This window comes from Desmodus rotundus, chromosome 4 (assembly GCF_022682495.2).
Source record: "Desmodus rotundus isolate HL8 chromosome 4, HLdesRot8A.1, whole genome shotgun sequence".
NCBI classification, from domain to species: domain Eukaryota; kingdom Metazoa; phylum Chordata; class Mammalia; order Chiroptera; family Phyllostomidae; genus Desmodus; species Desmodus rotundus.
Genome location: NC_071390.1, coordinates 50,411,840 through 50,434,552, shown reverse-complemented (window position 1 = coordinate 50,434,552; position 22,713 = coordinate 50,411,840). Strand labels below are relative to the sequence as shown.

The 22,713-nt window shown below is 53.7% G+C and overlaps 1 protein-coding gene across 1 annotated transcript in view; it reads right to left on the bottom strand.

Moving 5' to 3' along the window:
- LOC128779165 (cadherin-23) overlaps positions 1-22,713 on the bottom strand; it is a 327,551-nt gene that overhangs the window by 132,353 nt on the left and 172,485 nt on the right. Inside the window, exon 9 of the mRNA XM_053923246.1 lies at positions 15,279-15,357. Coding sequence (XP_053779221.1) covers positions 15,279-15,357 — 79 coding nt within the window. The remainder of the gene's footprint in view (positions 1-15,278; positions 15,358-22,713) is intronic.

The following is a 22,713-nucleotide window of genomic DNA, read 5'->3' as shown; positions in this document are numbered from 1 at the left end:
GTTTTCCATCTACGGCCGGTGCTCTGTGGGCGCCAGGAAGTCCTTTCCCACGACAAGGTCACAAAGATATACCCCGCATTTCCTTTCAGGAGCTTTATCGTTCACCTTTCACATGGAGGCCTTTAATCCATCTGGAGTCCCCCCTGGGATATGGTATATGGCAGGGATCTTGCTTTATTTTTCTCCATACGGCGAGCTAGTTTTCCCAGCGCCAGCTACTAAACAGGTCATTTTTCCCCATCGATTTGCAGTGCCACCTTTATCATATATCAGTTCCCATATTTATACACGGTTCTAGGAGCTCTATTTGTCCCACTGGCCTGTCTGTCTTTAAAAATGCACTGGACGGGACTTGAGGCCCCGCCGCCCTCTTGTGTCCTGGCTGCCGACAACTTGTGGACACTACCCGCAGCGATACACTGGCCAATCTGCCCCCCTCTAGGAAACGTGGGCTTGGAAAGCCAGCATATGGGGATGGCTGACAGCTGAGACAGAAGAACCTTTCAAGGGCAGCTGTGATGGAGAAGGGACTCTATGGCCCTCACGGACCCGCGGGGAACACGAGGGAGCCAGGGGGATAGAAAGAGACGAGGGGGCAGATGCTCAGAGAGGGGCAAGATGCTGTGGTACATGGAGTAATGGCCATCTCAGACATCCAGGTCCCAATCCCTGGAACCTCCGAATGTTACCTTAGACGGCAAAAGGAACTTTGCAGATGTGATTCATTAAACTTGTGATCTTGAAATGGGGAGATTATACGCTCCCTACATGTCATCACAAGGACCTTAAAGAGGGAGGCCGAGGGGGTCCGACTACAGAGGGGAGAGGGTAAGGTGGCCAGGGAGAAGAAGGCTGGAGTGACGCAGCTACAAGCCGCTGAGTGCTGGCGGCTGCCACTGCTGGCGAAGACAGGAAAGGGCTTCTTCCCTGGAGCCTGCTCACACCCTGCAGAAGCGGCCAGCCCTGCTCACACCTTGATTTTAGCCCTTAAGACTCATTTTGGACTTCTGATGTCCAGAACTGTAAGAAGATAAATTTCTGTGGCTTGAAGCCACTGAGTTTGTAATTTCTTTTTTTAAATCGCAGTCATAGAGATGAAGACAGATGCTGTGAGAAAGGAGAGTGTGTGTGAGCTTGCTGTCCCAGTTCCGTACCCCAGGAGGCCTGATCTGAGGAGGGTCTGCCCCGGATTCCTGTGGGAACCCCACAGCCTCACAGAAAGCCCCTTTCTCCAAGCTTCCTAAGCGCTCTTGGAACCACAGATGCCCTTGAAAGAACAATCCACACTCCTAAGCCTGACCCCCAAGACCCTTCAAATCATCTTCCACCTTCTCTCTTCTGCGGCCTAGTTGGTTTACCCGCTTCCCCTCAGACCTCTCATGAGGGCCTCCCTCTGGGCCTTCGCTCCTGGGGGGGGACCCTCCTGTCCCAAACGCCTTCTCTGCTAACCCACCCATCCTTCATCCCAATGGCGGTATCAGCAATACCGCCTTGTGGGTGCCAGAGCTCCTGCATTTCCAGGGTGGCTGCATTGATGTGCTCCTATTGAATAGAGGGCTGGTATTTCCTGAGTTCTTGCCTGGTGCCTGGCCTGCTCTGAGCACTTTCTGAGTATCGATGCGACTCTCCGAGCCCCTACGAGCCCCGTCATCCCTCTCACTCTACCGATGAGGAAAGGCTCACGTCATCTTTCTCCTGTGTCTGCTGTGCCCAATCTTCCGTCATTTGGATGCCATCGTCCCAAGTTTTGCCATATTTGTATGCAACTTGGATTATTATTATTTACTATTTTTCTTTAAATTGATTTAATTTTTTCTTTTTTATAAAAAAAGATTTTATTTATTTCTTAGAAGGGAAGGGAAGGAGAAAGAAAGGGAGAGAAACACCAATAGGTTGTCTTTCACATGCCCCCAACTGGGGACCTGGCCCACAACCCAGACACGTGCCCTGACTAGGAATCAAACCAGCAACCTTTCGGTTCGTAGCTGGTGCTCAGCTTAGGGCATTCCATTTTTTTCTTTTAAACATCATTATAAAAGAATGTATTTAAGAGAGAATGAGCCAAAGGGAAAACCAGTTCATTGGCCGTAAATAACAGTAATTGTGAAACAGATAAAACGAACCAAACTGGTTAGATTTCAGCTGTACCACCTTTACATCTGAAGGCTCTGGCCACCTCATTTTTGTTGAATGGGGAGACGAGCCAGGGGTAGAGAGGTGTTAAAAGTGGGAGCGCCCCACTGGACTTCCTGGACAGAAACGGCAGATAGAAATTCCGAAAGAGCACTGAGGAGGGAATAACCATCTCACTGCGTGATGTGATGTTATTTCATGCCCCACCTGTGAGTCACTTAGAATCATCTCTCCGGGGAATCCGTGCCTGGGTGAAGCTGCTGCCCAGTTCTCGCCCCCAGCACTCTCGGCCTCCTCTGGCCTCTGCGGACTTACTGAAAGCACTGGCTGTTCAGCAAACGTTATGTGGATCGATGAGCAACTTTTCACACGCTTACCTCCCCACCAAGTCCTCAAGCTTCTCGAAGGACTGGTTTTCCATTTTCAATGTCCATTCTAGAGGCTGTCTCCCCAAGACCACCAAGTGTGGCAGCAGGCCCATCGAGGCTTCGATAAGCATCCACTGTCATGAATGGGCACCTTTCCTGTCCCTGCAGATGTCTAAGAGGACCAACAGCATCCTAGGACTCAAGTTCTCATTTGCAAAGTGCTTCCTTAAGTCTCAACCTCCTACTGTTGTTATGAAGAAAAACCAGTCACTGGCTCCTTTAAAATAACCCTTGCCCTGCTGGACGTTGTTATGAAGTACCCTTCAGCCCCTGCTTTCACTGATTCAAAAGCGTTTCACTGCTGTGGTCCTTCAGCGTGGGGCCCTTGTGTACTGGCAGCAGGAGGGCTAGGAGCAGCAGTGAGCTGGAAAACAGAGGCAGCCTGATTCCACCCCAATTCCCTACAAAGGAAACTCCTTGGGGGTGAGGGTGGGAGGGGGGATGGAGCAGAGCCCAGCAGAGTAAGACTGTGAACAATAAATTATTCTGTGCCAGAATGTTTGTTCACTTCAATCAATGTCTGCAAAATATCTGCCCTGAAATCTGTTTCCAGGATATTGGTCAAATATTTGAATGGCACAGCCAGTTAATTGACTCAGGCAGAGCACTTGACAGCGAGGCAGAGGGAGAGGCTGCGGGGCTCGGGAAGATGGCAGAGCCCAGAGCTAGGTGTGGTGGCTCCCAAACCCTGGCGGTACCATCCGGAGCTCAGGGCAGGGAGAGGGGAGAGGCCAGGGCCACTGGACAAGTATGGGTTCCAGAGCCAACCTGCTCACCTCCCTCCAGTCGTGTGACCCTGCACAAATGGGATTCAGTTTCCTCATTTGGGAAACGGGATAACAATGGTAGTACCGAGCTCATGCGGTTACTGGAAAGATTCAAGGGTTGATGCAAGTGGAAGCATTTTGACAGTCCCTAAACCCAAGAAGTATGAGCTCCTATTGCTGTGTTATTGCTACCCCTCAGTCTGACAGCTGAAGCTTCCCAGTGGGCCTCATGCTGCAGCAGGGCTGGCGAGGGGCCCCTGAATGTGTGCTCACACCTGCCCTGTAGCTGGCGACTCCTTCCTCGTGGTCTTTCCAGTCTTCCCTTGGGGCTGCCTTTCCTTTCCGATATGTGAATTAGTTGTGCAGATGGGTTCTTCCTGGGACCTATACTGGCCATGTCCAGTGAACTGGTGGCTGGGCTTTCAGGGGCTGACATTTTGGTTAAAAGAAAGGTCCCTTCTCTTTCTTATCTTAAATTGCTTTAAAACATGGGTTCTGTAAGAGAGATTGGGGTAGGAGGGTGGCATGGTGTCCCTGTGGCCCTGTCTGGGGCCTACCGAGAGAAAGACTACAGGCTAGAGCTGGTGCGGAGAGCAGGAGGCCCTGTCTCTGCCTACGATCCATTCTGCTCCAGAGTCATGGAATGTCCAGGGATGCTGGGTCATTCCAGTGGCTGTGGAGGGATCCAGGTGACTTACCCACCTCCAGTGGTTTGGTATAGGGGACACCTACAAGGGATCAGGGGCAAAAGACCAGGTCGGTTAAATAGCACATGGGAATTGCCTCCCTCCCCTCCCCACAGAGACCCCTGAAACACCTGGAGATTTTTCAGAGAGCAGAAGTCTCAGGCTTTGCAGGCGGGGGACAGGCACGGGCTGCAGACACTTGTGCTTTAGACTCCATTACCACCTGCGCTGAGGAACACTGGCATCTTATACGTGCTGGTCATCAACCAGACCATAATTTACTTATTTAAAATAAAAAAAATGATTGATGAGGGAGAGAGAGAGAGAGAGAGAGAGAGAGATAAACACCAATTTTGGAGTTCCACTTATCTATGCATTCACTGGTGGCTTCTTGTATGTGCCCTGACTGGGGATCAAACCCAAAACCTTGGTGTATTGGGACAATGCTCTAACCAACTGAGTTACCAGGCCATGGCCCAGACCATATATTTTTTTAGATGAACTCTACTAATATTCCCATTTTACAGATGAGGAGACTGAGGCACAGCCAGGGGAAATGCCCTACTCGAGGTCACTTGGACTTGAGCCGGGCTGGCCATGAGAAGGGGGGGTGACTAAGGCTTCTCCCACAGTTTCTGTCTCCCGAGGGTGCCTTGCCCACAGCAGGCACACTGTGAATACTGATGACAAGGAAACGCTGACAGAAATGTAGGTGCAGATGTCAACAGTTTTTTGTTCCCCCTGGGAAGTCATGAATCAGAGCTGTGTGGGGGCGGGAGGTGGCCGATGGGCTGAGCTAGTAGAACTCCATCTGCTTCCTCACGCTCTCTGCAGGGCACCCCGGGGTGTCTCCCTCCTGTGCCCCCGCACCATCCTCCCCTCCTCCTTTCTGCTCCGGCTGAGTCAAGCTCAGAGAGTCACGGAAACAGCCGTGTGGGGTTGTGGGCGACTTCAGGCTTAATATCTTTGTTACCATATTGCAAAAGGGCATGCCTAAGACGGTGCCTTACGCTTAATCTTTCTCTTTTATTGCTTTTTCTCTTGTATGATTTAACCTTGCACCGGGTATCAAGCTAGATAAATAAAAACTCTTATTTCAGATTATCCCCGGCTGGGGGCTGCCTTGAAAGCTGAGCAGTCATCCAGGGCATCAGATGAAAAAGGGAACTAGGAGTCTGAGCTGTTTAGGGGGGCTCATCTCAGGTCCAAAGCCCCCCAAAATATCTGAGACCTTTTCTGAGGTGGGAGGGACAAAATCTCCTCCCATATCTGCAGCCTCGGGAGGCTGAGGCAGGTGACTGAAACCTCCCTAGCCCAGCCAGCATTCCCGACCCCCCTTCCTAATGTTTCTCACCCCAATTACCTTCTCCTCACCCTGGTAGTTCCTGCCCAGTCCTTAACACAGTCTGCAGACACTGTCTTTGCTGACTTGTCTCTCTTCCCCACTGGAATGTGAGCTCCCTGAGGGCAGCGTAGTGGCCTTCCCTTCACAGTTGGCCCCCAGGGTCCAGCGTGGAGCCTGGTACCCGGCAGACACTCGATATTTGTTAGTTGATTAAAGGAATGACGTCATGACCGAATAAACAAATCCCAGGGTTCCAGTCTGGCACGCAGACCATGGGCTGACACAAACCGTTTGGTTTCTCAGGCTGGATATCTGGAGTTGAATCCTGAGCCCACCATTTAGGTGCCCTGTGACCCTAAGCACGCTTCATGAGCTTTGTGAGTTTTAGCTTCTTTCTCTGTGAAGTGACTGACCAGCCACATTGTGGGGTTATGGTGGAGGTGAGAGATGATGTACGTAGTCCAAGGCAAACTCGCACATGTGTTCAGAGAGACACATACATGCTGCTCATAGCACAGTACGTAATAGCAGAAATCAACCCATACACCCATTGACAGAAAAATGGAGTAGCTGTAGTGTTTTTCCACAATGGAACAATATGTAATAACAAAAATGAACAAATGATACCTACACCAAAAATACATGGATGAATCTAGGATATATAATGTATTATATAGTACATAATATTCTCCCAGGAGACTATGCATAACATGGTATTTGTAAAATAAAGTTCAGAGCCCTGACTGGTGTGGCTCAGTGGATTGGGCACTGTCCCTGGAACCAAAATGTCACTGGTTTGATTCCCGGTCAGGGCACACGCCCAGGTTGTGGGCCAGGTCCCCAGTTGGGGGCGTGTGAGAGGCAACCAATCCATGTTGCCCTTATACATCGATGTTGCTCTCCCTCTCTTTCTCCCTCCCATCCCCTCTCTCTAAAAATAAATAAAGTCTTTAAAAAAATAAAAATCAAGTTCAGAGACAATTAAATCTAAGCAATATGTGACCCACATATATATATACAATAAAATATTTTTAAAAGCAAGGGAGTAAAAAATGTTAGATTCTAAAAGATATGGCGATGTGGACGGGGAGATGGGGGACGGGCTGGAGGAGGGCCGGGCAGATGTGAGGTGGGGGTGGTGGTCTGGCTCTTGGGTTGGCTGGTGGGTTCACAGGTGTCCACAATACACTTAAAAATTAATAATGAAACTAAAAAGGGCCACACTGGACCAGTGTTGATTGCGAGCCAAGAATTATGTGTAAATCAGGCCTGTGTGCCTGAGGTATGCTAAATAAGGAGAAAAGGAGAAAACATACAATAAATGGTGGCCAAGTTCATAATTCTCCATAGAGATCAAGGCCCTGGGAAGTCCAACACAGAGCAATTATATTAGACATGAGAAAAAAGTGGAAAAGAGCCAACTTTTCAAGTAAGACAAATGCCAGTTGACATAGGGAAGCCGGACTAGAACTCCCCTGCCGGGTAACCTTGGCCATGACTATCTGCCAGCCCCCAGGCACACCTGAAGTGGTGTGGCTCCCTCTTCATCCAGCCTCAGAGGGAAAGTGTGCTGGGATCAGTTAGTGATGTCTGTCTTGGTACGGGACTGGGGAGCTCTGGCACAGGCGCTCACACGGGTCTAGGTAGTCGCAGGTACACACAGATCGGCTTTCCTTACGAATATGTCCCTTTCCGCCCAGGCCACCACCAGGAGCCCAGAAACCTAGATTCAGAAGTTAGCAGCTTCTTGGTCTCCTCCTTTCCTCGCACCACCTATTTTTCAGTATGTCACCGGAGCCTGCCTTCCTGTCCGTTTCTACCTAGAGCCCTCTCGTCCTCCCTGAGAATGGTCCCGTGGCCTGTCAGCAGACTGCCCTCATTCCGGTGCTGCCTCTTCCAGTGGCCCCGAACTCCCGTGAGATGAACTTCTGATGGCCCGTGTTCACCCTCCCCAGCACCAGCCCCGCTCAAGAACCCACTTCTTCTGCCTGCTGTGCCCTCCACCAAATGGCCCCACCACCGCACTCCGATCTGCCCTTCATCGCTCCCAGGCTACCTCTGGGCTCCAGCCAGGTGGGCCATTCCTCCCTGTGCCCTACCAGGTGCCCTGAGGTTTCTGGGGCTTCTGGGCACCCACTGTGCGATCCCCCAAGAGCTCTGGTGTGCAATGCAGATAGCCAAAACATGTCTGCTTTCCCCTGAGTTTTCGCTCCTCCAGGGGAAGAAAAATCCCAAGCATCTTAATCACGAAGGCTTTGATGTGTTTCAAACGATGGTCTCCTGGATAGCTGCCCCCCACCACGCCATGGCCAAGGGCCCGATTCAGTTATTAGTATATGCTGAGTGGGGGGGGGGGCTGTGCAAGTCTGTATCTGCTTATTCTCCTCTCTTTACACACACATACATACACACACTCACACATACACAGGCACTCTCACACACGCAGCCTTCACTTCAAAGCCCTCAGTGTACTTTCAAGGAACTGCCTCACTTGGAAGCATTAAAAGTAAAATCCAGAGAGTGCCAGGTGAGGGCTGCGTCCGTCATTGATATAGCTGGTCAGGGTCCCCAGGGAGGCTGGTGGCGGTGAAACCACCGCTTTTCAAGTGGGGAGTGAGGGGCTGCGGCCCTGATGCCGCTCCCCTCGTCTTTATTCTAGGCCAGGGTTTCTCAACCTTTTCTTCACTATGCCCCTCCCCCACCCTTGGAGACACTTTCCTAACCGCTTCCCCACCACCTGCCTGAAAGTTCAATACCACAGACAGAACATATCTGTATGTTTATCTATGCTTTACACATAAAAAGAGGAAGAGATTTCTCACCCTTCAGAACAAGTTTCTGCTCCCTGGGGAGTGAGCTCTCCCCCGTTAAGAACACATGTTCTTCCAGACCAGCGTTTCTGAAAGCTTGGTCCCCAGGCCAACAGCGTCAGCATCACCTGGGCCCCACCAGGAGGTTGAGGGTAGGGTGCAAAGTTTTGCTTTTCTAATTATTCTCAGGTGACACCAATGCTGCTGGTTCAGGGACCGCACTTTGTGAACCATTGTTGTCATGGACAAGGTGTGTTTTGGAGCCAGAGAGGTGTGGGTTCAAATCCCTGCTCCTCCGCTTAGTAGCTGTGACCCGTGGTCAATCTGTGTAAATTCTCTGAGCCATGCTTTCCTTTTCTGCAAAATGGAGTAACAGTCCCCCTTGGACACTACCGTAGGGAGGAATGTGTTCAGCCAGTGCCTGGCACGCAGAGGCACTCAATAAAGGGGTTCCTTCCTCCTGCCCACCCCCCAGGGATGGTGCAGACGGCCAGGAAGCAGGGTCAGATGGGGAACGGGATGTGGGCTTTACGGCTTGGCTGATGGGAGAGGTCAGGCCTCCTCAGCCGGCAAAGAGGACAGTGGAGTGGCGTCATGGGGACTGTCAGGCAGGACAAGTGGGAAGTCCTAGTGTGGGCTCGTTCACCAAGCCCTCCACCCCTGGTGGCAAGGGCCCTTCTGGCCCTAGAGAGGAGTCCAGAGCACCGACTAAGAGAGGAGGGGAACCAGATGACAGAACTTACCAGTCTAGTATCTGTGGGAAACGAAAACACTGCCAACACAGGGACAGGGTTTTGTGTCAGAAGCACCTGGAGGGCTTGCTGTTGGCAGCACCGTTCTCTAGGCCCCACTCCCGAGTGTCTGACTCGGGGGTTCTGGGCGGGGCCCGAGAACTTGTGGATCTGACAGGTGCCCAGGTGTTGCTGCTGCTGCACAGCCTCTGGTAGGTGTGGTCCCTGCGGCAGGTGACTGGGGACAGATAAAAAGTCTGGTGCTTGTAGGAGGACGATGGCAGGACAGAATCCTGGACTGTGGCGCCTCTGGGGCAGACTGAGAGAGCCTGCAACCAGGGCTCCTGGCCACCTGGGTGAGCCTGGCGTGGCCACATGGGACAGTGGCCAGTCTGCAACATGGACTTACGACAGCAAGGCACATGCTTGATTTTATCCTGACGGGCGGTAGGCAGAAGGGAAAATGGCCGGCAATGCTGAGGGCCTACTGTGCACCCACCTGGGTAGACGCTCACCCAGTGCCATGCACTTTATGTAGTGGTTTCAATTACTTCTATTTTCACAACTCTGTGAGAACAGGACCGTTGGCTCCAGTTGAAAGATGGGGACACTGATGCTTTTAGAGTTTCAATCACTCACTCAAGGTCACTTTGCTGAGGAGAGAGGCAGCCTCTCTGAAACAACTCATAGCTGCAAGTTAAATTAAGCAGCCGTCCTGACCAAGAGGGCTTTAAAGGCGTCTCCGCCAAGGGTCCGCTCTGGGCTCCTCCCTCGCCTGTCCTACCCGTGACATCCTGTCAGCCTGGCCTCTTCACTCTCCATAGGCTCTGCCTGTCCCTGTTACCCCCTGTGATGCCAGCCGGGGCCGGGACACTAAGGCAGCCTCCCTGCTCCCTCTTGCCCTCTTCCAACACACTGGCTCTAGTCTGACCACAGGGAGCTTCACACAAGCTCCTCTGACCGCATCCCTTCCCTGCTGAGCTAGGTCCCTGCCGCCCTTGGGCCAGGTCAGGCACTGTCCGAGCTGGGCATTCCATGCCCTGCAGGGAATGCCCAGGTCCCTCCTCCCTTTGTGGCCTCCTCTCTCCCTGGCTTCCTTTGAGTGCTGCGCCCGTCCTCGCTGAACCACCGCAGACCCATGGACGTGCCATGCCCTCTCCTACGCCCGGATTTTGGTACACACTGTTACTTCTGCCTACAACAGACCCTCCCTCCACCATTCCTGGCTAGTTCCAGCTCACCAGTTGGTGAGCGGCTTAGAGGCTGTGGGTCTCCCCCACCCTCTGGGATGCCTGGGGGAGGCACCCCCTCCCATTAATTCTTTCTCACTCCTATTACGGATATTTTCTAGCATGCACAAAAGTGGAGAGAACAGTCTAATGGACCCCGGGGAGCCATCACTCTCAGTCAACAATTATCAACAGGGCCTGCGCTTCTCTTCACAGCGCCCCACATACCAGGGCATCGCAGCCTGTCTCCCCTGCCGCACTGCAAGATCCTGAGGCCCAGGCAGTGCCCCTCCCCTCCCCAGCCCTCAGGACACTGGCACAGGTGTTGGCCCAGAGAAGACCCTCAGTCCGCTGTGGGTGGATATCGGGGGTCCCCATTGGTTGAGCATTTACTGTAAATTCAGGCATTCTTCTAAGTGCTGACACATTCGGGTTCACTGAATCCTCATAGTGTCCCAGTGAGGCACTGGCCGTTGTTACCTCCACTTACAGGGAGGAGAACTGACGCTCGGGTTACACAGCTGGTCAGTGGCAGGAGGCAAGCCGAGCCAGACTAATTCAGGGATGGAGCTACCCAGGGAAATAGGCTGTGAGCCCCATGTGTTATTTTAAATCCTCTAGAAGCCACGCTAAAAGGAAAAGTAAAAAGGTGAATTAATTTTCATACTATGTTGTACTTAGAGCAGTAACCCTAAAAGATCATTTCAACATGGCATCAATGCAAGACGTTTTTAATGAGATATTTTACATCTGTTTTGCATCCGAAGTCTTCAAACTCCTGCGGGCTACATTCGCAGCTCATCTCAATTCAGACCTGTCCAGTGCTCAATAGCAACCGGAGTGGCCAGCACAGCTGGCAGTCCCCTCCCCGGACAGCGGCCCTGGAGCCTGAGCTCTCAGCCACTTCTCTACCTAAATGAGTGAAGGAGGAAATGAGTGAATATGACCCCCAAAGCCCCCTGGCCTTGCTATCTCCTTGATAATCGATAATGCTTAGCACTTTACGGCCCTTTAGAGTCCCTCTGGCACCATCTTATCTGCCATGGGGATTATTAGCCCTGTTGGCTGGATGGCACTAAGAGGGGTCAAGTGCTGGCTCAGACACACTGCTGCAGGCAGCAGAGCCTGGCCTCAAACCCACAACTCTGGACTCTAAGTCCAGTGCTCTGTGGTGGAGTGCGGTGTGGCTGCGTCTCAAAGCAGGGCTGTTTGTTTGGCAGAGGAGGGTGTCGCTGAGATCACAGGCTGGGCTGGCTGTTGCAGACGCCAGGCCCCGGAGGAAGTGGTGCCCTTGGAGAGTGGCAGGACAGGCAGAGGCTCAGGGAGAGGACGGGGCCCCTGCCAGGTGCTCTATGGGAAAGAGCTTTGTCATTCTTCAGTCTCGGTTTGGCCACAAGAGGCTGAGAACAAATTGATGGCAATGAAGCCATAATTTACCTCTGAAGGCCTCTTTGTTCCTGGCAAAACAGAGGGGTCATTAGTAATGGAGAAAGCACCGGCGTGCGGACATAAATCCCCCAGCTGCAGGGCTGACTAACAGCACCGAGGGGACGAGGCCTCGGGGAGCCGGGCAGGTGAGCCACGTGCCCGATCGCTGCGGACTCGGCCTGCACCTGTCCACACGCGAACCAAGCCACCCCTGCCCAGGCTCTGGGAGCACCTGGACACTTGGTCACCCACAGGGGCCCTAAGGACTCAAATCTGGCTCTGGGAGCCCCTGAGGCCCTCAATTCTTTCCAAAGAAAACGGTCCCAGAGCACCTAGGGCTGGAGCAGGCCCCACCGGGCACTCAGGCCCAGCTCGGGATAGCCAGCATGAAGGTGCCCTTGTGGGCATTCCTCCTTTCTGCTTCAAGCCAAACAGAAACTGGCCAAACCTCCCAGGAAAGGGCCGGGATTTAATGTTCCAAGAGACGCAGGTGTGCGAGGCCAGACCCTTGGCAAACGGTATTCTTTGCAGTGGTGTCCATGCTGACTGAGGGAAGCAGAGACAAGGCCAAGTCCTAGCCTGCTGTCTACCTGCTCCCCTGGGGACTCTGCCCCCGGCCCATGGGGTCATCCAAAGGCTGGCTCACAGGGGGACTATGCCAGTCCAGGGCCAGAGAAGAAGGGCAGGCAGGAACAGGTGGGCGGGCAGCCAGGTGAGCCAGGTGCTCAGGCTGGGGAGGGAGAAAAAGAGAAGGACTGACTGCCCTTTCCTCAAGTCATCTGAAAGGGTTTGGGTGGGATCAAGTAGTGACAAACACAAGGACCACAGAGACCGCCCTGCGATTGTGGCCCAAGTGCTATCTTACCAAGGATGGCCAGCATGTGGCACAGGTTTGGCGTCTCTCCTTCCACACCCATAGCAGGTGCTGCCCACTGAATACAGCACCGAACCTGCCTGGCTTCATGGTCCCCTTCAGACAGCCATTACCAATCAATCAAAGCCGGCATGTGAGAGGAGACCCACTTGTCATCCTTTCCAAAAGCCCCCAAGGCACATTTGTGCTGGCAGCGGGAATCCTATAAAGCTATGATAAGTGCTCCAGGACTTCCAGAAGTTTCTGCCTCCTGCCGCCACCCTCACACACATCCCCTACCTATTGTTTCACATCCTGGGTCTCCCTTACCATCCTGTTGTTTGTGCTTGGAATTTGGCCCAGGAGACCATGTCCCTGGAAACTCATAGGACGCTGCCCCGGGCAACTGTCCTGATTCTAAGCTCCTAGCCCAGCCCGGCCTCCAGAGGCTCAGCGGCTCTGCCCTCCAGCCTCCAGTTCCATTGGAAGCAGGTAAGGAGGAAGAGCTGGTTGGGGCCATTTTTTAATTTAAGAAAATTTAAAAAAATATATGTTTATTGATTTGAGAGAGAGAGAGAGAGCGAGTGAGCACAACCATGATGTAAGAGAGGACAGTTGGTTGGTTGCTTCCTATATACTCCCCAACCAAGGATTGAACCCACAACCTAAGTATGTGCCCTGACTGGGAATCTAACCCCCAACCTTTTGGTGTATGGGACAACACCCGTACCAACTAAGCCACACAGGCCAGGGCAGGCTGGGGCCATCTTTGAAAGCTGGAGATGACCTGGGGGTCTGGGGGCAACTGACTTTGGGGCAGTCGAGCTGGCACTCAGCATGGACCTGGAATTGGCCAGTGCCCTGTAGGATGGCTTCCCAGAGTCACTGCAGGAATTTCCGGTCTGGCCTTGACCTCAGGCCAAGCCCTGGCTCCCTGCTCCCCAGCCCAGAGGCAATGAGATGAGGAGACAATCCCCCACTCAGCCGGATGTCCCCTTCATTGCTGCTACCTTATTCTGGCCCCCTGACTCCATCATCCTGGGCGCTCACTGGTGTTCCTCCAGTCTCCAGCATAAGTTCCTTGTCACCAGGAGGCACTTGCTTTACTTCCTAGTTTGAAAAATTCCTGGAGTCAATGGCCATACCACCCTGAACATGCCTGATCTCCTCTGGAAAATTCATGGAGACCAGCAGCAGCCGGGGCCACCCTCCTCCTCTGCCCACCAGAAGAGGGCCCTGATTCCCAGGGGACTCTTCCTCCTGTAGTGTGGCCTCCTTCCTAGGACTGGCTTGGCCCCATCCTGGCCTAAGGACCACCTGCATCTGAACTGCCTGGGGCACAGGGAGAAAGGACCGTGTGTGCCTGGTCACTGCCCCAGGCCTACAGAATGAGAACCCCTGTTAGTGCCAAGGACTCTGCATTTTTGGTAAGAGCCCCCAACGATTCCTGGGCTTACTAGAGTTTGGAAACTCACTATCCCAGGGTAATATCCACTCACTCATTCATTCCAGAAGTACGTGGTGGGGTTTATTCTCTGCTGGTATCAGAATGGGGATGCAGGGTGGGGGAGCAGAGGCCTAAGCCCACACTGCTGCTGCTCTGCACATGCGCTGGGCTGGCATTTGCTCTGGGCCCTGGGTACCCTGGGCCTAGAGGCACAGTGGTAGTCATGCCGGCAGCTACGGTCACAGGGAGCCCATAATTCCCTGGTTTCCCACGTATCCAAGGATGTAAGGGGTCTCCCTCCCACCAGCAAACTCCCGGCTTCCCAAGGGTATTGTTAGCTGTGAGCAGGAATAACAACATCTAACACGACATACCTCACACACATTAATGAAGCTCTCACATGTGTTGTCTTCTGACTTTGGAACAACTCAAGGTGGGTACTTTCATTGCTTCCATTTAATGGAGGAGAAGCTGAGGTATAGAGGCCCACCCAGGAAATAGGCTCAGTGTTGTTGAACACTACACCTTGGTGTCTTTTGAGCTTTGGGGAGAAAATGCCCCCGAAATGTCATTCCCTACCCTTGGGGGTGTGGTAGAGAGGGGTGGTGGGGTGGACTCCAGCCTGGTGGCCTGCCATTGTCTTGGCCATCAGCCTGGCAGGCCCAGATGTGCCAGGCCAACCCTTCCCTGCCTGGGGACAGGGCAGGGAGGCCATGTGTGGTTAGGGGCAGGAGGACAGGGACAGAGCCAGCTTCTCATCGATGTCTCAGCAGCTCCATGCCAAAGTCGCCCAGCCCTGGACAGCCAATGGAGCTGCTACTTCAATCAGCCTTTGTGTTGAAACATCACTTAGAACTTCCTCTGTAGTTGGTCATTACTCTGCGCAACCAAGAGATCAGTGTGGGAAAGGTGTGCCCTCCCTGCTCTGTTCCAGACCACACACGCATTTCCAATGGTCAGAAACGTGAAAAGAACATGAAAGCAGCAGAAGTTGTAGTTCTATTCATTCTAAAATGTCAAAACCACTACTTTTTCATCAAGTAAGAAAAGAAAAACAGAGATAACCCAGAGCACCACGGGAGGTTAGATGGGAGCCACTGATGATCCAAGTTCTGAGCCCCCAGGTGCCAGATGCCCCAGACCTTGGACAGGGGCATGCGCTCCTGCCCTCCAGCATCACGCAAGCAGCCCCAGACATCTCAGCCTCAGCCCAAGTGCCTCTCCTCCGCCCCTGCTCCTTCCTCCTTCATGCAGTCAGTCCCCTTCCCAGGTCCTCCGGCTAGAGTTGTCCCTGGGAGCAGGTCCCCTCATATCACTGTCCCCCACACCCACGGGCCTTTCCTCAGCCCCACAGAGCACAACACTCTTGCAGTGGCTCTTTGTTGATGGTGGCGAGGGGCCAGGGCCAGCCTGGGCCTTACCTGAGACGATGGTGTAGCCAATCCCCCGGGGACGACCTTTATCCTGGTCGATGGCGGTGATGACACGCACAGTTGTACCCTGGGCGGAGAGAGGAGGGACTTGAGTTTGGTTGCCCACCCTCCCGGTGGCCACTCTCTTCCTTTTTAGTTGTCCTGGAGCCCACAGCTTCTCTCCCAGGTGGATGCCCTGCTGCAAGGCCAGCCAAGGAAGCAGGTGCTTAGTGCTCAGGCCTCTGCTGCCTGCATCATCCCTGGGACAGACACCAAGGCCCCCAGGCAAATGCCCGTGTCCTTTGGGGAGGCCCAATCTTGCTGAAATGCTCATACCCCCTCCCCATCTCCCACCATTTGGCTGAACCACCCAGGAAGGAAGAGCTGATGGAGAAGCAACCAGTAGGGTACAACAGATCTGGTCTGTGTCTCAATCTCCCATCAAGTTGCTCTGTGACCTCAGGAAGGCCGCTGCACCTCTCTGGTCTCAGTTTGCCCCACCTTAATAGGAATACTAGCAAAAACCCTGGGACTTTGCTTTCACTAGGACCTGAGTAAAGGAGAACATCAATTATTTTAGAAATGAAAGCATCATCAATCCTGAAAGCAAGCATCTCCAGGGATGACTGGCCGCCCTGCAGGCCACCAGGGCCCCACGAGCCACACAGCACTGCAATCACACAGCACCACAGCCACACGGCACTGCAACCACACAACAGATGGCTCTGTCCCACCCTCGTTCATTCTCCTTGCGGTGCTGGAGGAGAAGGGCCAGGACAGGGATTCAGAGGTCCCTGCCCCTGGGGGACCCAGAGTTTGTGGCAAAGGTCAAGGACATATGCACAGACACTGCTATACACAAATGAGGTGCTTAGGTACAGAAATGTACCAGGAAGTACAGAAGTCCACTTGGAAGAGCTGGCAAAGGGCTGTATGAATGGTGACACTTAGGATGGGGTCATAAAGAATGAGTAGGGAGAGAGAAAGTGCAGAGGAAGGTGGTCCAGGTAAAAGATATAGCACAGGCAGAGGGGCTTGGAAGCAATAGACTCTCTAGGAAGAGAGCCGTTTGAATGGGCACATTCAAATAGCAGTTAATTGAATGAATGAGTGAATGAATGAATGAGAGGATCCTAACATCACGATCGCCTGCTGAGTTGCCCTCCGCCCAGGGCAACCTTCACTTTGCTCGCCAGGCCCCATCACACCGCTGTCCAGGCAGCCAGGCCTACCTCAGGCCCTGGCCCAGGCTGCAGTTTCCCCTGTGTGATGGACAGCAGCATAGCCCTGTCCCCGTCCCCTGGGGAAATACCAGCCCTGACATCTGCTTGCATAATGAAGGGCCCTGTGGCCTTGGTGTCCCTCGCTCATTCATCAGCTGAAGGCTGAATCCCGCAGGCTGCACCCTGCATCCCCACCTGGGTACCTTCTCCTGCCATGAGAGGCTTGTTCCCTGACTCGGTCCCTCTGACCTGGAGGGTGGGGCCCTGGAGCGCAAGATGACTCCCCTCCAACTCCTCCTGGTCCACTTGCAGGACACAGGAGGGGCATCCACCACCTTGTCCTCCCCATTCAATGCTGCCCCTGCACAGCTGCCTCTCCAGCCGCTCCCGGAGCCCAGGTGTGAGCAACCCAGAACACCTCTGGGTTGGCTGAGAGGTAAAAAAGCTCCAGGAGAAATGTTTGCCGCAGAGAGATGCAGGTCAGGCCGCCTCCTTTGGGCTCCTTCCCCTGGGGACCGGAGCTGGGTTGAGAGCCTCTTGGGGAAACAGACTGTTCTGAAGAAGTCAGAGAAAGACGCTGAGAAATGAGCCTCTCACGAAGTGGGTTCTGTGGGCCCAGGCTGTGCCAGAGACGGGGAGGTAGCGGCCGCAGCGGGAGCTGTCCCGTCTCCATCACTCACGCGGTGCCTGTCACTGTTGCAAATGCCTTTTATGGACTGACCCATGTCACGCTCACAACTGCCTGAGACAGACACATTTTACAGGGGAGGAAACTGAGGAATGGGAGTTAAGCAGCCTTTCCAAGTGAATGATGAAGCCAGGATTCACGTTCAGGTGCTTGGGTCCCCAAGCACTCCTTCCTGCCAGGTGAGGCTGCTGTTGCAACTGGCTGTGTTACAACAATGCTAACGGTTATTTGTGAGACCGGATGCCACAGTGCTTACAGCCTGAGCACTTTACAAGCGTTAGCTTGTGTCAGATTTGGGGAGACGTACCTCTCCCACACCTCCCTTAGAGATGAGCAACGGGCCTTGCTGTGGCTAAGGCTCCTGGAAGTAATGCAGTGGTAAAGAGACCTGCTAACCTTGGTCCCCAGACTCGCTGATCTGAAGACAGACTCTTTCAGGTAACATTTGTTAATAGCCCCAGAGCAGGGGGTCAGTGGGAGGCCATTTGGGAAGCAATGCATGAGACTTGAAGGGTCTACACTTAAGCTTCCCACCACCACCACCCTACAGGGAGCACTTTCTTTGGAGTCTGCCCTTCCTGGGGTCACTCCTCACTTCGGAGGGCCCTGGGTTTGTCCCCAGGAGGAGGTCCTGAGGGTGCAGGACTCTGGCCAAAGGCTCCAGCTGCCAGAACAGGCTTTCTGGACTTGGGGACAACTCCCTTTTTTACAGCCTCATCTGGCCTGGCTTCATGTGTGTCCTCATATGAGGGTCCCTGGGCTGCCCCTGGGCTGCTGGGGGACTGTGGGGCTAGGGGGTGGTGGGCACTGCTGGCCCATGCAAAGAGGGGACTCTGCCTGAAGAGCACTCAGACCTCAAAGCCCTGCGTGCGCCTTCCCCGCGGGTACTCCTGCCCCTGGCTGCCTGGAGCTCTCCTGGGTAGGCCAGGCTCAGAGGGTGCGGCAGGCCGTGCAGGGCTGGACGAGGCGGGGGCTGGCTCTCCTCCAGAGGGGCTGCACCTGAGCTTCCACAGTCAAATCTACAAGGCTCCTGACAAAGTTTGGGATTTCATCTCTTTTTGGGTAAATAAATCCATTTTTAATAAAACTCTGAGCTTTTAATACAAGTGCAGCCACAAAGACTGGAAATGTTATGAGAAGGAATTAACAGGGAGGAAAGGGGGCTCTTGGGAACCCACAGATGCTGTTTCAGATTATATTTTCAATATACTGAAACTTACTTCCAAAGACGAGGAGGTGGGCAAGTGAGGCCTCTGCCTGACCGGGGGGCTGGGCCCCTTACTGGGGGCACTCTGCCTCCCTGCCTCTCAACAGAGGGACCCCAGCTGGGGGTACACCAGGGCAAGAGAGCCGGTGGGCAGGCTCAGGGGAGCTGGAGATGGGGCTCACCTTAACACAGGCTTCTTCCCTTCACAGGAGCCCACACTGCGAGGAGGAGGCCTCTTGGGAAACAGGCCCCTCCTAGAAAGGCTAAAGGTACACAGTCCTGTGGGGTCCTGCCTCCCTGTCATGGGAAGAGTGGCACAGCAAGGGGTTCGGTTTGACTCTATTGCCAGACTGCCCGGGTTTGAATCCTTTGAGTTATGTAATCTCTATCTGCCTTGCTTTCTTCATCTATAAAATGGGTATAACAACAGCTCCCACCCCTTAGCAACTGCTATATGTAAAGTACTTGAAAGGATGCTACATACACAGCAAATGCTGGAAAAGTGATTAATGCCATTCATTGGGGCCTGGAACCGCTGGGAGCATCTGAGGAAAGCTGGGGTGCCTCACCCCAGAATGCATGTGACATTTCAAACAATTTTAGCAAGTTCAGACTCCCTAGCACTCCCGTTTAATAATCCCTACCCTAGAGGTAAAGTGTTTTCTGAGGGAGAGCCAGCATTTGTTGAACACCTACTGTGTGCCAACCGCCGTGCTGTGCACGCAACATAAGTTCCCTCACTTTCTCCTCACAGCCTCTACAGTCAGGTACAACTGAGGAAACAGGCTCGGAGGGCTCGAGGACTTGCTTAAAGTCACAAGACGGGGTGAGGGTGACGGGGGAGTGGAGGGCAGTGTTGGGGCGGGGCTAGGTGGGTGTGCCAAGGTGAGGGCTGGGTGAGGTGTGACAGGCAGCCTAACCTATGAGGCTGGGTACCAGTAGGGACACCGGGGCGAAGTCCAGAGGAGCTGGGGCTTCTGTAGGAGGAGTGCATGTCTCTCCTTCTTTCTGAGGCCTGCCTCCTTCCAAAGGAGCTGGCCAGAAGAGTAGCTGAAGCCAGAAGACACCTGGGCTCTGCCTGGCCTGGGGGTCCTGGCCCACCTCCCACCCTCCCAGTTCAGATGGGACCACCCTCCCCCCGTTTCCACGACAGGATTAGAGGCTTGAAACGTGGACGTGCAATTTGTTTCAGGAGTGGGAGGTGTCCTTGGGGGCAGGCCGGCAGGGGCTGCAGGGGACTTCCCACAGGAGCCGCCACAGCAGATTCTGAGGCAGAAAATCCTATTTCTCAGTTCTTAATTCCAGTCAATTCCAGTCAAAGGGCTGATAGGCATCAGCTGGCAGTAATTTGTGCAGTTTATCCACTCTCTTCACCTTCTATCGGTCCTTCACTGACGGGTAGGCTGACATGCCGCTGCTCGAGTGAGGAAATTAAAATTTGATGCAATAATCCTAAATAAGAAGGATTTTATTAGGTAATATATACACTTTAGATGAGGCGTGCTGGCCTGATACTCTGATAGAGAGAGGCATACATGCTGGGAGCCGCAGATAAAGAGGGGGAGCTAGGGAGAGTAGGCCAGGGTCCGAAAGGAGGCCTGGCCCACAGAGGCGAGGCCGGGACTGGGGACACCCTGGTCCTCCCGCCCAGGAGGCTGAACGGGCTGCTATGCTCCTCAGCCCAGGCCCGGCCCGGGAAGTACTGTGCCAAATCAGGGTTCCGCACTGTAAAGGGGCTTGCAGTGCCTGGATCAAGGCACAGAAACCAATCGGAAGCCTGGAAAAATCAGGTTTGGGGTTTACAGGAATTGGCCTGCAGGAGAAGAGCTGCGCAAGAGGGGCGGATCCTGGAGAGCTCCTCCCCAGGATGGAGGCACGAGGAAAGGCCGAGGTGTGTGGACACGGAGATGATTCTGTGGCACTCGGGGAGCCAGGCCAGTGCCCGGGAGAGCCTCAAACCCCCAGCTTAGCAAGGGAGGAAGCCTTCAGTGTCCCGGTGGGGCCAAAGGGGCAACCCTGGCAAGGCAAAGAGATGTTGAGATCCCTGAGCCTAAGACGGAACATATCAGATGTTAAGAAGCTGAGCATCGGGAAAGCAGGAGCTAAGGGGAGCAAGTGTCCCTGTTTGCTGGTCTGAGGGGTCACCCCAGCAGGAGCCTGTGGCATTATCTGGAGAGAAGAGGGTGCAGCTTAGCGCAGGGCCCTGCACACAGGAAGGGCTTAATAAACATCTAGCTTATGAATAAAAGAATGGAACATAGAATGAATGGGTGGGTACACTCAGAAATCTGTAGGTCTGAAACAATATTACTTGGCTATGATATAGGAATGACAAAAACCCCCCAACAAAACAAACTGAAGAGTCTCAGGGGACCCTCACCTTGTCAACACCCCTTTTGCTGACTATCGGGATTCTGAGATGAAGCTGAAGATGGGACCCCCGGCCCAGCTGGACTGCTATAACTGATGACTGGCTGACTCATAATCACCGTCATTGAATGTCTGTGGTGCCGGTACTTGCTGGGTGCTCTACCTGAGCGTGCTAAACCCTCAGGTGAGAGAGACACTACTGTAGACGTCATCAGCCCCAGTTTCCCAGTGAGGACGCGGTCTGAAGACTATGAGGTTTGGCCAAGGTGCGTGCATGGTTGTGCAGGACCTTCTCCAAGCTCCTCTGGCTGCCCAGCCACCGTCACATCCTCACTTCAATCAACCAGTTGGCTTTGCCCATCTTCTCTGCATTTGGTCCAGGGCATGATGCCCTGGGAGACCCACAGGAAGCCTATTACAAGCTCCAGAGACTCAGGCATTTTGATTACCGGGGGCTCTAACATAACCCATCTACACATCAGTGAACATCCAGGTGTGACTGTAAGTTGGTGGTAAGTTATGCAGCATGGGGAGAGTCAATTCTGCCAGAGCTGAGGGGAGAGGGATGGTGTCTGTGGGCCAGTGAGGATGAAGCCAGGGAAAAACATTCTAAGAAAGGTGGTCGGATGGGTGGTCTTTGGATCGGTAAGCAGGCACGAGGGGTGATAGCCAGGGTGGGAGGGTTGGTATGACCAGGGCATTCCTTCGTTCATTCATTCATTTGTTCATTCATTCCATAAACATTCCTGAGTACCCACATCGTGCTATGCCCACAGCAGATGCCATCCCTGCCGAGATACACTTTAAGTTCGTCCCAGAAGAGAGGTGAAACAAGCTGTTCAGAAGCACTGAGCATTAAGATGGGGCACCCAGGGGCAGAGGGCATTTGGGAGGGCCTGCCTCATCTGAAAGGTCAGGGAAAGCCTCCCTGGGCTGAGAAGATGTGAGCTTAGCAAAGACGTTTTGAGGGAGACAGCCTCCAGTCTCAAAAACTGGAGCTTCTGCTGTCCATGGACCACCAAGAAAGAGAAGGCTGGGCAGGAGGCATTGAGGTGCCTCTCCTACCCTCAAAGTAGCTTCAGACACCTGCCATAGGCAGCCAAACAGTGCCCTGCTTATCGGATCTTTCAATCCATATCTGGGCCCAAGAAGGAAGTGGCTAGCCCTGCACTCCTGGAGACTGAGGCATAGTGCAACAGTCAGGACAGATCGAGTCCCCCAGCTGGAGGTCGGGGTGCCTGGCCTCGGTGGCCTGGGACACAGTCTGCAGCCTGGTCCAGGGAAGCCTGCCCCTCACCTGTGCCCAATTCTGCAAGCCTGTGCAAACGTGCAGTGGGGCCCCAAACACCCACTTGCTCCAGTGGGTGCCGCACCGGGCTCTCAAAGCTGTATGTCCTTCCTCTAAGCCCACAGAGTCCTCTCAAAAGGAAGGGCACATTTTTTTCCCACAAGAGCTGCTCCACAAGCTGCATGTCCAGGGCTTTCATCTGCCCAGAGGAGCTGCCTTTTCCTAGTGTATCAGCCCAGAGCAGGTGTCTCATCCCAGTTTGCACAGAAGCACAGAGGGCTACCAGGCAAGGGATGCCTGTCATTGCTTGGCTGTCCACAGCTGAGGGGCAGTGACACGTGTTTTGTTCTCGAAGACACCCACTCACAACTGATTGAACCAGAGGTGGACACGTGGCCCAAGGGCAGCCAATCTTCAGGCTGGCTGGTGATCTATGACCTCGTGACATGCACGAAATCACGAGTACAGCTAATCGGGTGTCTCTCTTGAAAACCTGGATTGAGACACCTAAAGCCTGAGCAGTTGGGAGGGGCAGTGGGAGCACTGAGCTCTCAGGGAAGAACCCAGCTTGAGGGCCTGTGGAGCGGGGGGCCAGCTGCCACCATCTCAGCCAGTGCTGTTGGTGGGCAAGAGACGTAGACTGACCTATTGGCCTTGGGGGACGTGGC